The 15,984-nt window shown below is 39.5% G+C and overlaps 1 protein-coding gene across 2 annotated transcripts; it reads right to left on the minus strand.

The window, feature by feature from the left end:
- Positions 1-93: 93 nt before the first annotated feature.
- Positions 94-15,984, minus strand: LOC108275387 (cingulin-like protein 1). 2 transcript variants are annotated; one of them, XM_017486167.3, is made up of 19 exons: positions 15,732-15,984; positions 13,879-14,979; positions 13,589-13,656; positions 13,003-13,099; positions 12,690-12,791; positions 12,317-12,465; positions 11,961-12,096; positions 11,543-11,755; positions 10,099-10,305; positions 9,709-9,813; positions 7,699-7,851; positions 7,352-7,522; positions 7,036-7,188; positions 6,065-6,154; positions 4,240-4,323; positions 2,742-2,866; positions 2,014-2,122; positions 657-820; positions 94-521 (listed from the first exon to the last, which is right to left on the minus strand). In XM_017486167.3, exons 2-19 carry the CDS (start codon positions 14,935-14,937, stop codon positions 428-430), a joined length of 3,279 nt encoding a protein of 1,092 aa, XP_017341656.1. In that variant the 5' UTR covers positions 14,938-14,979; positions 15,732-15,984; the 3' UTR covers positions 94-427. The 2 variants fall into 2 exon arrangements, with proteins under 2 accessions (XP_017341656.1, XP_017341655.1); XM_017486166.3 differs by having other exon boundaries at positions 13,589-13,683; positions 15,732-15,983.

Raw genomic sequence — 15,984 nt, forward strand, 5'->3', positions numbered from 1 at the left:
ATATGTCTGGGTTTCAATAATACTTGTACTAGTCATTTAACTCTTAAACACAAAAACAATTATTTGTGTGTGGTATTTACCTGAAAGTGACACTTCTGTGCAAAACTGCCTTTATTTAAACACATTCGTAATATTTAGTCGTCACAATTAAGCCACAAGTATCTACATGGGCCAGCACAGATTAATAAAACTTGTTACGAAATACATAATATTACTGAACTGGAATCAAATCCACTATCATGTTTATATGATGAGGCAATGCTCTTTATATTACCAGAAGGGGGCAGTAGATCTTCAGAAAACATTCTGGTTAGAGGCAGTTAAATGTGTAGTGCATTAGCACTATAAAAGATAAGTATGAAATGAAAAATGAACAGAAACATGTGATAGCATTACATTATATCTAATATTACTGAGTATTAATAATTCAGTTCTTTTGTGTCTTCACATGTGTGCTCAGGTTCCACTGTTCATCGTCTTCATCTTCGTTTAAACTCTTTAGAACCGGTTTCGTTTTACGCCTACAAGATGGAAACATTCAGATCGTTAAAATGCTACAAACTGACAAGTCAGTTACTCTTCTACATTATTTTACACCACTTATGTATACATGACAGCAACGTTTATTCATTTATGGAGTATTTATGATATGTGACCTGAGCTCAGTTTTCAGGGTTGAGATCTGGCTATGAAGCTGTTCGTTGGTCTCCTGCTGTTCATCCAGTTCCCTCTGAAGTTTCTTCTTGCTGTTCTCGAGTCTCTCTATCTCTTCCTCTGCCTCATCCAGCTGCCTCTTTAGTACCTTCAGTCTCAGAGTTAACTGCAAGAGCAGTGTAAAGAGAACGTTTTTAAAGAGTATGTTTCGATCCCAATAAACTGCTGACCAACTCTCCTCCTGGGAATATATTGCAGATTTTCTATTTCAATTAACTGAAAACATGCAGTCCCTTTTGTTATTTTTGCCACTTGCTAATTTCACCCTACCAACCAGCTCGCTACTATCATATGAGGACTACCAAGTCTTGCTTCCTCTGAAACATGAAGCCAGCCAACAGCATCTTTTTGAAATGCTGCACTTGTTACGTTACAGGGCAGAGTAACATTAGGAGGAAAGCGCTATCTGCCCTCTTCTGCATACGTCAGCTCACAGACACCCATAGTTGGGTAATGTCACTGTGACTGACATGGGAGAAAGATTATGCCACCCCTGTCACCCAAAGAGCACAGTCAATTGCCATGGATAGCTGTGGCATTATCTGGAATTTTTGTTAATTATTTGACAATATCTCTACACTCCTGGGCAAAAAAATGGCAGAAAATGGCAAAATATTAAGCTTTTAATGGTCTTAACAGCAAATCATTAGTCAGTAAATTATCAAGAATTAAACAAATAGATAAAGTCACTTAGTATGGGATAGCATTTCCCTTCCCTTTCTTTAACTGTTTAAGCCTTGTGGGTAAACTTGCAGACAGCTTTTTATTTATTTATTTATTTTTACTTCATTTTAATTTTATAAACTCAGACGTGTTAATTTGAATTTTACACCAAACATTTTAATCAATATCATGTTTCACATTTGTGTACAAATGCGTACAAAATAAGGGAATTCCCCTGTTTCTAGCTTTTCCCCAAACAGTTCACTGCAGTAAAAGTAAATGAGCAGACGGTGGTACAAAACATGTCAGGAGTGCATTTGTTTCATTCTTGCTAATTTTCTGACCTATGATTTTTTTTAAAAAGACCATTAAAAACTTAATGTTTGGCCATTTTAGGCTTGGCCTATTTTCTTTCCTTTTTTTGCCCAGGAGTGTATAAGAGTGTATTTTTTGTGCAGATGTGAACCAGATCCATGTAAGTGTCCCAGCACCAAATCTGGCAGTGAAGCTAGAATCATAAAAAATATGATTAAAAACACACACACACACACACACACACACACACACACACACACACACACACACACACACACACACACACACTTTGCTCCAAGTAGTAAGGTATCTGGCTCTCACCTGATCCATCTGGTTCTGTAGTGAGAGCTGCTCATCATTCAACTGCATAGTTATCTCCTTCATCTTCCTCTCCAGCATACGGTTTGCCTGCTCCAGAGTCTTATTGTCTCTGCTCACAAAACAAAGAACAAAAAGTCATGAAGAGAATGCAATCAAACATCAAACGTCTCGCAGTAAGAGCAGTCCATTTGGGATCAGGAATTGATGCTCTCCTTTGAAATCTGAAATCAAAGAAAACCAGACTGAAACAGCCAGATTTGTATTTCTTTCTTTCAATATTGTCCACATAAATATACAATAATCATCCATCCGTTTCGTTTACCGTTTATCCTACACAGGGTTGGAGGGAACCTGGAGCCGATCCCAGGGAGCTCAGGGCACCCTGGACAGGGAGCCAACCCATCGCAGGGCACAACTGCTCATACTATGGACAATTTGGAAATGCCAATCAGCCTACAATGCATGTCTTTGGACTGGGGGAAGATTACAAGAGTACCCAGAGGAAACCCCTGAAGCATGGGGGGAACATGCAAGCTCTACGCACAGGATTCAAACCCCCAACCGCAGAGGTGCGAAGCAGGCGTGCTAACCACTCAGCCACCGTGCCAAACAACCCCCCCCTCCCCCCCCAAAAAAACAAACAAAAAAAAACATTGAGAACAATTGAGACGTAAGCCATATTGTATCAAGTGTTTGTATCATGTAAGTGTTAGTTTATGATCCCCCACCTCTCCTGTTCAAGAAGACTGTCCTCCAGCTCCTGAATTCGCAACTCTAGTTTGGACACAAGTCCTTCTTGACTTGACTTCTGAGACACTTCTAAATGCGACACTCGACTCTTCAGGTCCTTGTTCTAGAAGTGAATAAAACAGTGCTGTATCATACAATACAATCTAACGTTCGCCATGATTTCTGTATTAAATGAACATTGTTTGACATAACATTGTACAACATATGTACAAGGAAATATTTCCACTATATAATTTTATTATATATATATATATATATATATATATATATATATATATATATATATAATCCCAAATTGTTTTAACAAGAAATGATTTAGCAAAAACAAAACGATTCCGTATTACTAGACAAAGTTTTATTTTGTGGAATTTGCACTTCACTTGAGTCTTATTGACACGGAATTCTTGTAACTTACTTAATTACTTCATTTCCAAGAGAAAAAAGTACATGCAACATTTAAAATGAAAATGTAAGGAGTAAAAAGATTCTAAAATGTGGAAGACCTCTCCTTCGCTCATCCAGCCAAGATCTCTACACTATATATCAACAGAATGGGCGTTTTATTTGAATTACATTTCAGTTTAGCACGTGGCTCAAATCGAGTAATATTTGTATGTGTAGCTTGAGCGATTGTTTAACCTCCTGTTGTCTCTCAGTATTGGATTCTCACAGTGTTTAATATTGTTTTTGCTTAACTAAGATGGATTACATCACTGATATGTGCTATATGTTAATGTGTTTTGATTATTCTGGCCTCCATTGTTATTTTTTAATTAGTAAAACGTTCCTAAACTCTAGCGTAAGCACATGTGTATCATTTGCCTCAATAGAAAGCATTAACACCATCTAATAAAATGAAACATAAAAGGTTGAGGTAAGTTTCACTAATTTGCTGACATTAATTGGTTACGTTTAACTAAGTTAGTTTTTTTGCTAATGCCAGGTTATAATGACTATCATCAGTTCCAGTAGCTAATCAGCTAACGCAGCACGTGAAATTCTAGCTAATGGTAAATGCGGAAGTTGCTTTTCACATGAAAATCTGAAATGATTCATTTTATCAGTTCAAAATATTTACTTTTTAATACTTGAGTACATTTAACAGTAGCAAATATGTGACTACACTTTTACTTATGTATAATTTCTCAGTACATTTCCAACCCTGTTCATGATACAGATAAGTGCAGAGCCACCTCCAGCCACCCCATGTACATGGATGACTGAAAGAGACATTGCTTCACTGAACCACCTGACCAGGATCTACAGCAAGGACACCAGGACATCAAGATGCCACTTAGAAGTGAAATTAACTGATAAAAACAGGGACACAAGGAACTGAACTATATAGAGATATATCTCTAAGAGCAGAGGTGAATTTATTTTATATGATTCTGATATTTTGCTTTTGACATTGTGGAATTTACTACTATATTGGTATGGACAATATTTAGCTATTTGTCTCATTAAAATCTTTACCTGTCTCTCCAAACTGATCTTGTCACACTCCAGATCCTGCCTAACTGCTCGTTCCTGCAGTAACTCAGCTCTCACCTGCTCTACCTGTAAGGAGCAAACACACACACACACACACAAACCTATGTCAGCAAGTACCAATGTACTGTTAAGCATAATTTGTAGAACACACACACACACAAAAATAGAAGAGTTAAAAGCGCAAAACAAAAAATATTATTATTATGTCCATTATCTAAAATACATAAAACATACAACGCCTGTTTGCGAATGATATCCCAGACATGCTTCTATTTATCGGACTCATTGTTCACACTGAGGAAGTTCAGTTATTTAACAGCTACCAAAAACAGCTATTCTTAGTCAAACTGGACCTAAATGAGGTCAGCAGATTAATCAATTAGCAGCTGAATACTGAATCAGCTTAACCCTCTCACTGCCTGGTAGAATCAGAGCAGACAGAAAGAGAAAGCAGGGAACAAAAGGAAGAGCCATCCACCTGTATGTTTTAATGTTGTATCAACATATCTAGCGATACGTGAGCCAGTGAGTGTGTGTTAGCTTAGAAACCAGTACTTCAGAACTTATTTGCTGACTGTAGGCAAACACTTGAAAGCGAACACTCCCTCGCAGTGAGTTCACCTTAAGTGTTGTCAAGATTTGGTGAGAACGGCTATGGCTCGACGAGCTTTTTGTGCTGTGGCCTCTGGTCAGCAGCTCTGTGTGGACATGCATGGATAGGTCTGTACAATGTGTACAGGGAAGAAAAAAAAACCCCAACAGTGTCCAGATATGAGAGGCAGAGATAAAGAACACCACAACACAAAAAGGACAGCTGCTTCCGCTGCCAAGCGACAGCCTCGCTTATACCACGGCTACATATTAGCATTCAAAAAATTACAATTCTGTGTATATTTTGCTTACTCATCATAACTGAATGATATGAAATCGAAAGCTTGATGCAGACTTCATAGTCCCTGACTGGCACATGATCACCATGGTCATTTTCACACACTGTAGCTATAGATCATTACCTTCTATGTAATTAAAGTCCCCATGAAATCCAAAGTGAAGTCTTGTGGCTTTTAGTATGAATTTGTTAGCCTTAAAGTTATCTATAAACTAGTGTGCTCTAAAACAATGACAATCAAAATGGACAGTCTCTCTTTATCACAGATACGGATCAGCAGTTTTGATGACATCATTCCGCACTTCAGCTTCTCATCAGATTTTCTGTCCAATCAAATGCGCTCTAGAATCTGAAGTGCCCCGCCCCCTTGCTGAAAGCTCCTGGATCAAATTGACAACTGCTGGCTCATTTTCTTCATCGGTAGAAGATTGCGCATGGTCCACTAGCACAAATGAACGAGATGGAGTGAATCCAACGCATCGTTATTGCTCAGGTTTCCTTTCATGGTCGGAACTGTCAAGTACGGCTTAACCCAAGCTGTGAGGTCAGCTAAACACTATTGGCTACTTAAAAAGGAGGAGGAGCCACTTGATATGTCCCGCTCTGACTCCCTGTTTCGGTGTAAATTACATCGGCACACTGAATAACGCTGCACGTTTCAAGGCACTTCATTAAACCAATGTTTCAGTTGCAACATTAATGTTCGTCAATACATTTACGCATAAAGCACATTTTTAACAGGTGCTAGTAGAGAGTGCATTCTTAGCAGACAGCTCATTAAAACGTCACATTTACAAGGTGAAATTCAATAGTGTAATGTGGAGAAATGTGGATTTTTTGCCAGCAGGCCAGGATATTAATGCTCACTTTCTATCACTAGATATGTGTGATGCAAAGTGTTGTGTCAGGGATACAGACCTGCTCCTTGGCTTTCTCCATTCTCTGCACCAGTGTGTCACCACTGCTGCGCTCCTCAGTCAGGGCATCCTGTAGCTGACTTACTCGCGCCTACACACGTATACATGTACACAAACATAAAACTGAAAAATACATTAATATACGTGTAGGTGGTTGTGTCTGACTTTACAACATAAGGTGCCTTGGTAAGGTTTTGGGCCACCATGAACCACCAGAAGAGCTTTAATGTGCCTTTCATAGATTCTAAACATCTCTGGAACGGTACTAAAGTGATGAACACTGTTCTTACAAAACACTTTCCCTCAACAGGTGTGCAGTTTGTTCAGCTCTGGCTCTTGTGAAGGCCATAGCATATGATTTTCATCATTTTCATACTGTGAGCCCTTATGCACTCTGTAGGAGAGAGTGTTTGTGTGTTGTTTGTGTTGTGTGTGTGTGTGTGTACACTACCGGTCAAAAGTTTAGACACACTCATTCTTTATTTTTCCCCACATTGTAGAATAATAATAATAAAGTCATCAAAACTCTGCAGTAACACAAATGGAACTATGGGAATTAGGTTGTGATAAAAAAATCCAAAATAAATAAAAATAATTGAATTAGTGTCTTCACAGTAGACGCGCCTTTTGCCTAGAATTTCCCGAAATGTATTCTTGGCGTTTCTCAACTGATTTCTTAAGGAATTTCCCCTGAGATGCTTTTTAAACAGTATTAAAGGAATTCCCACCTACGCTGGACTCTTACCGGCTACTTTTCAAAATATTTCGCTTCGAGTCGTTTAAAAAAATATATTTTTTTTGTAAATAAAATGTTAGTTTTCAAATGAAAGAAATGAATATGTCGGCACGATTAGATTTTTGTCTACACCGATTTCAAACATTTAATCATACACCTTCAGATCAAAAAGTTTTTAAGATGAGAAACATTTCAGTCGAGTGTCCACAAACTTTTGACCAGTAGTGTATGTTTACCTCCATTAGTTTGACTTGTCGGTCTTTGTCATCCTGTGCAGTTTTGTTGCACTCCTGCAGCTCCTGCACTCTCATCTCCAGCTGTTTACACTTTTGCTCAGCCTTCTCCAACTCTGTCTCACGTCGAGCCAACTCGGCCTCCAGCCGAGACAGCTGCACACACACACACAAACACACACACACACACAATATACAACACACTAAGTAATATAAGTCATATTCCCACACATTGCTGCTTTGCTGCCAGTCCGCTGTCTTTCTGTCCCCATACACAGTATATAGTATATGTTTAACTATATATCCATGTTTTCAACACCTCTTTCTTGCATTCCTGTGAGGTGCGTGAGTGTTTTTCCAGCTCAGTTTGCATGTTGTGGAGCTGTATGCGGAGTGCACTGACGTCCTTAGAGTTCTGCTCTCTGGCTTCATCTACCTGATCCTGCAGTCTCTGAGCCTCTCTCTCTGAACCCACCAGCACTTTTTTTATCTGCCGTCAGAGAGAGACAGAAAGAAGGAGAGAGAGAGAGAGAGAGAGATGTAATAGAGTTGTAAATGCAACAAAATTCAAGATTTTCAATAACTTAAACGTCACTCTTTAAAGTGTAAGTCCTTAACGAGGTAGGAATATCTGTGCATCTATTTTACACTTCCATCTATTCTTACCTCGTCTTGTAGTTCCTCAAATTCTCTGTCCTGCTTCCTCCTCTCCTGCTCCAGGTCCCTTTTGTTCTTTCGGAGCTCCTCCATCTGCCTCTCCTCCTCCTTCAGTCTCTCTTTCAGCTGACGATGCTCCTGGTTCAGCTTCGTCAGCTCACTCTACAAGCAGTAAAAGCGACGTAAGACGCTTTACTGTAAGAACCGCTCCTAATTCATAGCCAGCTGTTTTGGAGGCTAGTTCAGTTGTTAAGATGTTGGACTTCTGACTGGAAGGTTGTGAGTTCAAATCCCAGCACTGCCAAGCTGCTGCTGCTGCACCCTTAAGCAAGGCCCTTAACACTCAAATATACAGGACTGTGTAAAAGTTTTAGGCACCCTATTTTGTTCAGTACAACTTTGTTATAGATTTTTTTTTATTTTATGACTTCTACATTATCGAGTCAGTACAAAAAACATTTTAGATTCCTAAACGTTCGTTTTCTAGCACAAAATTAAACATTACAGAAAAATGTTTGTATGTCAGTAAAGAAAGCAGCGCATTAAGTGGTCAGAGACACTTTTCAGACAAAAAAACACAATGAAGGCTGCTGCGTTTTGCTGCAAAAATAAGAAGAAAGTGCGACAGTCAAAGTCTCCAGAAGATCCGTGTCTGGTTCTGCAAGATGCTCAATAACACTTACAGCTAATTTCCTTATAAAACTGCACTAATTCTACCTGAGACTACTTTTTTTTTTAAAGCAAAGGGTCGTCACACCAAATATTGCCTTTGTTTCATTTATTACTGTTTATAGTTTATAAAGAGTTATAGTACTCTTTATAGTTTGTTTTTTTCATGGAGAAACATGTAACTTCATTATTTTTGAAGGCATCTTTGCTCCACAGCATTTCTTTTAATGTGCTCAAGACTTTTGCACAGTACTGTATAATGAGATTAATGTACAATAAGTTGCTTTGGATAAGGGTGTCTACCAAATGCCTTAAATGTAAATATCTTGGACGTGGCTATACCAAGAAGATGCACTACAACACAACATAAACCTATCTATGAAGTATGATGACCAGTGTGTATATTAGTGCTCATTTAGAGAATGCCTTTAATGTTAACTACACTACTATTGTTTAACAGTAAGCAATGGTGAAGAAAGGAAGACAGATTCATTCAGTCTCTTTGGGATCAGCTTATTATTACAGCACATCCTGATATGTTTTATTTCTCTTATACCACAGCAATTTGCAGCAATTATTACCTCCGACAGCGCTAACACTATAGACTCCTTTGAAAAATGATAAATAAGCACCTTACAGAAAGATTCACCATTTCAAGGATTATATGTTTTTCTTTGCTAAATAAAAACACATTTTTAATCCATTTATTATTGGACGTAGTATATTATACAGGGTCTCCCCATACAAATCCATATAAATGAGTTGTTACAAAAAAAAAGTGCATTAATATATGATTTATCGGTCAGCTGGCACCACTGTCAGAGCTGCTGTATCACCTTTTATAATTACTCAATAACTCCTGACCAATCAGATATGAGAATTCAGCAGAGCTATGGTTTAACTATACAGTACATATACAATATACTACTTGTGCCATTCTGTTGGTATAACTGTGACTGCTGACTTGATTACCTCCTGTGATCATGGTGGAAGTACAATGGACATGGTACAAAGGACAAGTACATGGAAGTACAATGTTACTGGTATGACGATAATACACACGTCAGTAATTCTAAAGGTCAAATCTGTATTATAATATCCATCCATCTTCTACCACTTACTCCTTTTCAGGGTTACAGGGATCCTATCCCAGGAAGCATCAGGCACAAGGCAGGGTACACCCTGGACAGGGTGCCAGTCCATCGCAGCGCACAATCACATACACACTCATTCATGCACTACGGACACTTTAGACACACCAATCAGCCTACCATGCACACACATGGCCCTGGTGGGACGAATGTGATAACCATTAAACCATTTCTCTCACACATTTACAACTATACTGACCTGTGTGTCCTCCAGGTGTCGAGTCAGAGCCCTGTTAACACCACACATGTCCTCTTCTTGCTGTCTCACCTCAGAAAATTCCTCCTCAAGTCTCTGCTTCTCCTCCTAGTCACCACGTTCATGTTTAATTGTTGAAATTCAGCCATAATGCAAATTACAAGGATATTAAGGATCGAAGAAACAAATCTTTATCAAAGAAAAATGTGGCAATACAACTACCATAACAAAAAGAAGGGTAGGATAAAAGACCATGAGCATGTACAAATATTTGTGTGCAAATATTTATTTTAAGAAATGCATTAGGAACATTATCCACTACTTGGCATTCTCCTCACTATGCTGCTCTAGTTTTGCCCTAATGTTTTTTCTCCCTTAAGGAGAGGTCCTTACCATCAGCTTGTCCAGGTGTTCTCTGAGCTGTTGCTCCTGGCTCTTTGACTGGTGGATGATGTTGTTGAGGGTGGTGATTTGGGTTTCCAGACTACGAACTTGGCCGAGGAGTTGCTCTTTAGCCAGGCTGAGCTCCTGAACCTGGGCGTGACTCTTCCTCTGCCCAACCTCCACATCCTTTTTCTTCTGAGCCAAAGCTGCCACATTCTGAGTGGGAGAAACATGGATTACTGATAGCATGTGAGATCAAAGCCAAAGAGTACGAACCAAAAATATCAGATTTTTTTTCTCTTTCGAACACTTTCCGTTATCAGTGGTGTTTTCAAAAAATACTAGAAGTATTCAGTTTGATGTTTTTGTGGAAAATTTATGTTCCAGCATAAAACTGTGCTATATTCAAGTTATCTTATAAATATGCTAAATCATTGTTAAAATTAAAATTATTTTAGGAGATTACAGTATTTTTACATCGTTTCAACCTGAGAGGAAAAAAAATAAGTGTTAAAATGATTGTCTTTGTTAATATTACCGTGATTTTAACATCGGATACCGTTACATACCTTTTATCTTACACATGTGTGTGGTGGCATGGAAAAACCTTCAAAAAATTGTCATATTTTTACATTTGCTACTATATATAGTAGTTCTAAAAACAACAGGATGAAATATGTTTCATTTCTGCGTTTATATCAAGCACATTTTAGTCTGTTTTCCGACATAATTGAAAAAGGAAGAATTTGCATTTAAAGTTTTCATTCCGAATGTGACACAGGAGCATCGCAGACATTTTGTCAGCCGGTCTCTGATTATAAACTGAACTGATTAAGCTTTTTTGCCATTTTGTTATTTCAGTTGCAATGCAACAACTTGATATTCATTGTGTGGGAAAAACACACTTAGCAGCTAGCAAGGTTTTAGACATATTTAGGCTATTTGACCAGTTTTATCACAGTGTTTAACTGTTAAACTGGTTCCTTACCCAACACTGAGACTAACAATCTATGAAAGCAATCTATATAAGCGGTCTATTGGTTCCATACTGCAGAATCTTGGCAGAAGCAGTAGGACATCCGGGTATTTCTCACCTACTGTTTTATGAATACACCTTTGGGGGATTGCTTTTCGCCTACTGTATAGTAGGGTAGCAGGGATATTCGAATGCAGCCATGCACTGGTTTCTTTAGGGTCCTCCCTCTCTTTTAAAATATTACATCATTCTTCATGATGTCTAGTGTGAGCGTAAATGAATAAGAAATTGGTATGTTACCAAGAGCACCATAAGAGGGTTAAGGGCAGAGCAGACTGACTTTGACCAGGTTGACAATGAAAAGGCCTGTTGCTCTTACTGGTAATAATTAATCAAATGAAAACGTACGATTCAATTCCAGTTGGATGTAATCACCATTTGAGTGTAAACTAGATGATCCAAATTATTCCCACTTGCCTCTTTAACCTCTTCGTTGGCCTTGAGTAGCTTCTGAACCTCCTCCTTGTGTTGCTCCTTCAGTGTTTCCACCTCTTTAGCGTGGGCTGAAATCTCTTCCTGAAGCGCACCCTTTATGGCTATGAGCTCCCTCTCCTTCCAGCACAGAACGTCCTCCTGTTCCTCGTGCACCTGCTGCAGCTCCTGGAACTCTGTGCGCAAATTAGCCAGCTCCTGAATGAGTGAGAGAGAGAGGGAGAGAGAGAGATAGAGAAAAAAAATTAGAACTGTTTCTTATTGCTACATACCACAATGGATTCATTTCCAATCTCCCTTCTTTATTCATCTTTCGTCTAGCTGCATTTTACATTTCTGTGTATGCAATTAAAGTAGTAGCAACAGAATTATATACCCTTGTTGCTTCAGCAGTGTTTCTCACCTGTAGGATGCTGTCCCTCTCCTTGAGCTGTGTGCTCTTAGTGCTGTCCAGTACATCATGCACGTCCGAGAGCTGCTGCTGCAGGTTCTTTGCCTCTGCCCGACTTCGTTCGCGCTCCCTTTTGATCTGCAGGACTCTACACCACACAGCACACACACACAATCTCACATGAACGATATCTGTGTGCTCACAAAAATGATAATACCGTTTATAGCAGAAGCATGGAATTTACTGTATGAAACAATGAACTAATTGTACAGTAGAGTTTTGTTGTCAGTCTGTAACTTTTCAACCTTGAAAAAATCTGTTCTAGCTCTTGATCTAGTAGTCCCGATGCTGTTATGTATGTAGCTTACGTTTCTATTGAGACTTGCAACTCTTTCTCCATGTCAGTGAGTTGCTGGCGGAGGGAGACTTGCTCCTGCTGACTCCTACTTAACTTCTCCTGCAGTCTTTTCAGTTCCTCTGAACTCTTCCCATGTGTCTCTGATAGACTCTCTCTGTTCTGTGAAAGCACGTTTAGAAAATATATACAGTATATCCTGGTATTTCAAGCTACTGTCTGAGCTACAGCTGAGTGTAGACATTGGGACATGGACATAGCCTATCAGTTGGGACATGGACATTGGGACATGGACATAGCCTATCAGTTATAATATAGGGATATTTCAAAAATACCACTACAAGCAAGTGTGTAAGTATGTGTATAATTTCTGTGTGGCATATTACTTTAATTTCTTCCTCCAGTTGTTGCTTTAGCTGAGCGACCTGGCTCTCCAGTGCCTCTTTTCTCTCCTGGAGCTCTTTTACTTTAGCCACTGTGCCAGACATCTAAACGCAAAGCAATTCAATCACATTCTCTGACCAAAGAAGAAATCACTAACATCATATTTCTGTCCAATACATGTTTTGCATCAGAAGCAAACCCCGAGTGTTTCTAATTTATAACAGCAAACCAAGCCAAAAAAAACCCCACACAAATATTACTGTTCATGTTTGTATTAAAGCGTACTGATCTGCCAGTGACAGCAAGATCCCTCACCTCCTCCACATTCTGGACAGCACATGACCTCACCATCTGGATCTTCTCAAACAGTAGATTTACCTTCTGCCTGATGACCTCATCTCCCTCACCACTCCTATGGATCAATGTACAAGCACGTGGTTTAGCATTCAAATGTTATTATTACATACCATATTTAGCTTTTTGAACACCCCACAAATTACCTTGTTACTACTTGAAGGGAATTTGGTCCAGTGTCTTTATAAATGAACATCAGGTTTGAGAACCTTGATTATGTTCTATAGCTCATGTTTGTATTAGAAAGATAATCTTGTCAAATTTACTGTATCAAAGGGAGTCGACTTTTTAGACTTTGGCTTGAAATTCCTACTATGAAAAGCTGGGGACTTTTCAGTCCAGCCAGCTGAAACAACATCACATTATCTGTGGGTTTTCAAAAGCACGTCTCTCCTTAACGTTTATCATCAAATGACTCAGACAAAGCTTTAAAGTTTGTTAGTAGGAGATTTTCACCAAATATCCACATTATACTGTTTTGAAATCATCTCCCTAACACAGAGTAATGCGACTAACGTGATCTGTAATGTTTATGTTATGTTCATACCCTTCTTTGAGGTAGTTGAACAGTGCTAGTTTAGTCACTTCTTCACATGGCTGGTCCACAAGCTCCTGCTGTCCTTTCAAAATATCAGGGGTAACCTTAAATATATAGACATGTTCATAGGAACTTTTTTTTTACATACAGGATATAGTTTTTCTTTACAAAATAGTGTGGCTAGGTCAATTTATGGTTAATAAGCTTAATAATTTGCACAAGTAACCAATTCACAGACACAAGAGACATGATTAGTGATATGAATAATAAAAACGATTATTATTTGGTCAAGACTTTACCTGGGCCTCCCTTTCTGGGCTTGAATGGCCGCCATTTTGCTGAAGACATCTGGTTGGGTTTCCTCTGTCAATTCTACAATTAACTCTTCCTAATCTTGGTGACATCCTTTCATTCCTCTGTCCGTCAAACTCGGCTGCAGTTAGAGTTCTCATATCTGCTTCATAAATGTTATTTCCTGTCCTCAGTTTTGGAAGACTGTCATTTCGAGACACACAGCCAATAAATGAGGCTGCTGGAGCCAGCGCTTCTCCCATCCCTTGCCCTCCTGCAGATACAGGGCTTGTCCTGGAAGAGTGACCAGAACTAGAGGCGCCTGCACTTTGTGATCTTTTTCTCTCTTGGGGATCCACCTGTTTTCTATGTCTAACTCTACCGACCCTACTTGAGGAATGTCCGTTGTCCTCACCAGAGTAAGGCACGGACAGCCTGCAGATGATATGTGATTGGCGGCAAGGTACACTTTCTGCTGACGATTGTCCAGAATCTACATTATCTTCAGTTTGTCCTCTCCCTGTACCAGGCAGGGGGATTTTGGCTCTTTTCACCATTACGTTGGATGCATACACAGGTAAAGTATTTGTACTGAACTGATTTAAGTCAGAGTTAGACTTAGTCTTAATATGGTTGGGAGAGTCATGTTGGTCCAAGTTGTTGCTTCTGGGATCATAGGGTCTGAGAAGTCCAGGGTGTCTCTGGTAGTTTAGCATGGGAGACGATGGGGTATTAGTAGACAGCTGAACTTCTGAAGGTGTATGCATCTGCCTCATTGACCTGTAATCCATTAAAGACCTTTGGATGCTTAAACCTTGACCATTCATGGTAGAAACATACTCTTGGCCTGGCTGATCCATAAAAAAGACATCTGGGTGGACAGGAGGTTGTGAGGACTTATTTTGTCCATTTAGTACAACATAGGGACGACCCTGTATACCTTGCACCTGTACCTTCACTCCAAAAGATCCTGATCCATCACCCCGTGCTGCCTGAATTTGGTCATATTCATGACCAGTCAGATACTGGTACCCATCTTGAAGCCTGCTGTTTCCACGTAGCTCCATTGTGAGTTTGTGTGTGTGTGGTCCTCCGCTGTTCAAAAGATGCTGAAAAACAATCACAGGGCTCTCTAGACATTACATTGGCTGTTTTATGTTAATGTTTCTAAACACGCTGACAGTGAACAATACCTAACTGATGACTAAGTTGCTTTTACATCAGCTTGGGAAACAATAGTGCAGGTCTCCCAGTTGCACTTACGCCGAACCGAGCGCACGAAATAAAACAACTCCTGAGGTTGAGCAATACAACAAATACTCTTGTATGTTAACAGTGTGCTATTGTATCAGTCTACACGACGACTTCAGTTCACAGAAGCACTGAACTCGATTCGTGTGAGGCCATAGGGCTGGTTATGACCAACATTCAGATCATGTTCATACATAAGCAAAACATAAAAACCACAGTATGACGTCATGAGCAGTAGACACGGAATATAGGAGCATACCATCTTATTCCTGTCCTGTGCTCAAAAACAAGGTGGTATTCTCCTTTTAACTGGTGAACATGTAAGTAAACATGTTACAGTCACTCTTTTGTCTGTATAGAAGTTTGTTAACATAAATAACAACATCACATCACATCACACAACAGCTACATTTCATAACTATATCATAACTCACACTATTAGGTGTTAATTGAGTTGAATACCTAATGAATGAATACCTACAGTACTGAGTAAAGTGTTGAAGAGTTTGAATGTGTTTTGCATGGTTCCTTTGACTAGAAAGTTTTCTCGTTAAACAGGAGGAGTTTTGCTATAAAGCGACTGAACACTGCGGACCCGAGGTGGACTTACCCGCTTCAGCGTCCGAACCGAGACTTCATTTCTCTCGGAAAGCGTTAGAGAAAGGCGTGAGAATGGCGGAGTATTCTTGTGAAACAGCCCGAGGAGTGAGTGTTCAGTGGTCCGGAGTTTCAGTCATCCTCCTCTGTGGTAATGACACTCCTCTAAGTTTATACTGAGTTACAGGAGGAGGCGCTGCACACGGAACTCTATCTGCTCCTCACTGCACACCGCAGTTCTCATCAGCGCGCGGACACACACACAC

This window comes from Ictalurus punctatus, chromosome 14 (assembly GCF_001660625.3).
Source record: "Ictalurus punctatus breed USDA103 chromosome 14, Coco_2.0, whole genome shotgun sequence".
Taxonomy (NCBI): Eukaryota; Metazoa; Chordata; class Actinopteri; order Siluriformes; family Ictaluridae; genus Ictalurus; species Ictalurus punctatus.

Excerpts from the sequence above, each read along its gene's own strand:
- LOC108275387 (XM_017486166.3), bottom strand. The coding sequence starts at position 14,937 with ATGGAGCTACGTGGAAACAGCAGGCTTCAAGATGGGTACCAGTATCTG. Across the intron at positions 12,097-12,316 it reads TTGCAAGTCTCAATAGAAAC|AGTCCTGCAGATCAAAAGGG; the intron begins GTAAGCTACATA and ends TGTGTGGTGTAG. Across the intron at positions 7,523-7,698 it reads TTGAGGAACTACAAGACGAG|ATAAAAAAAGTGCTGGTGGG; the intron begins GTAAGAATAGAT and ends CTCTGACGGCAG.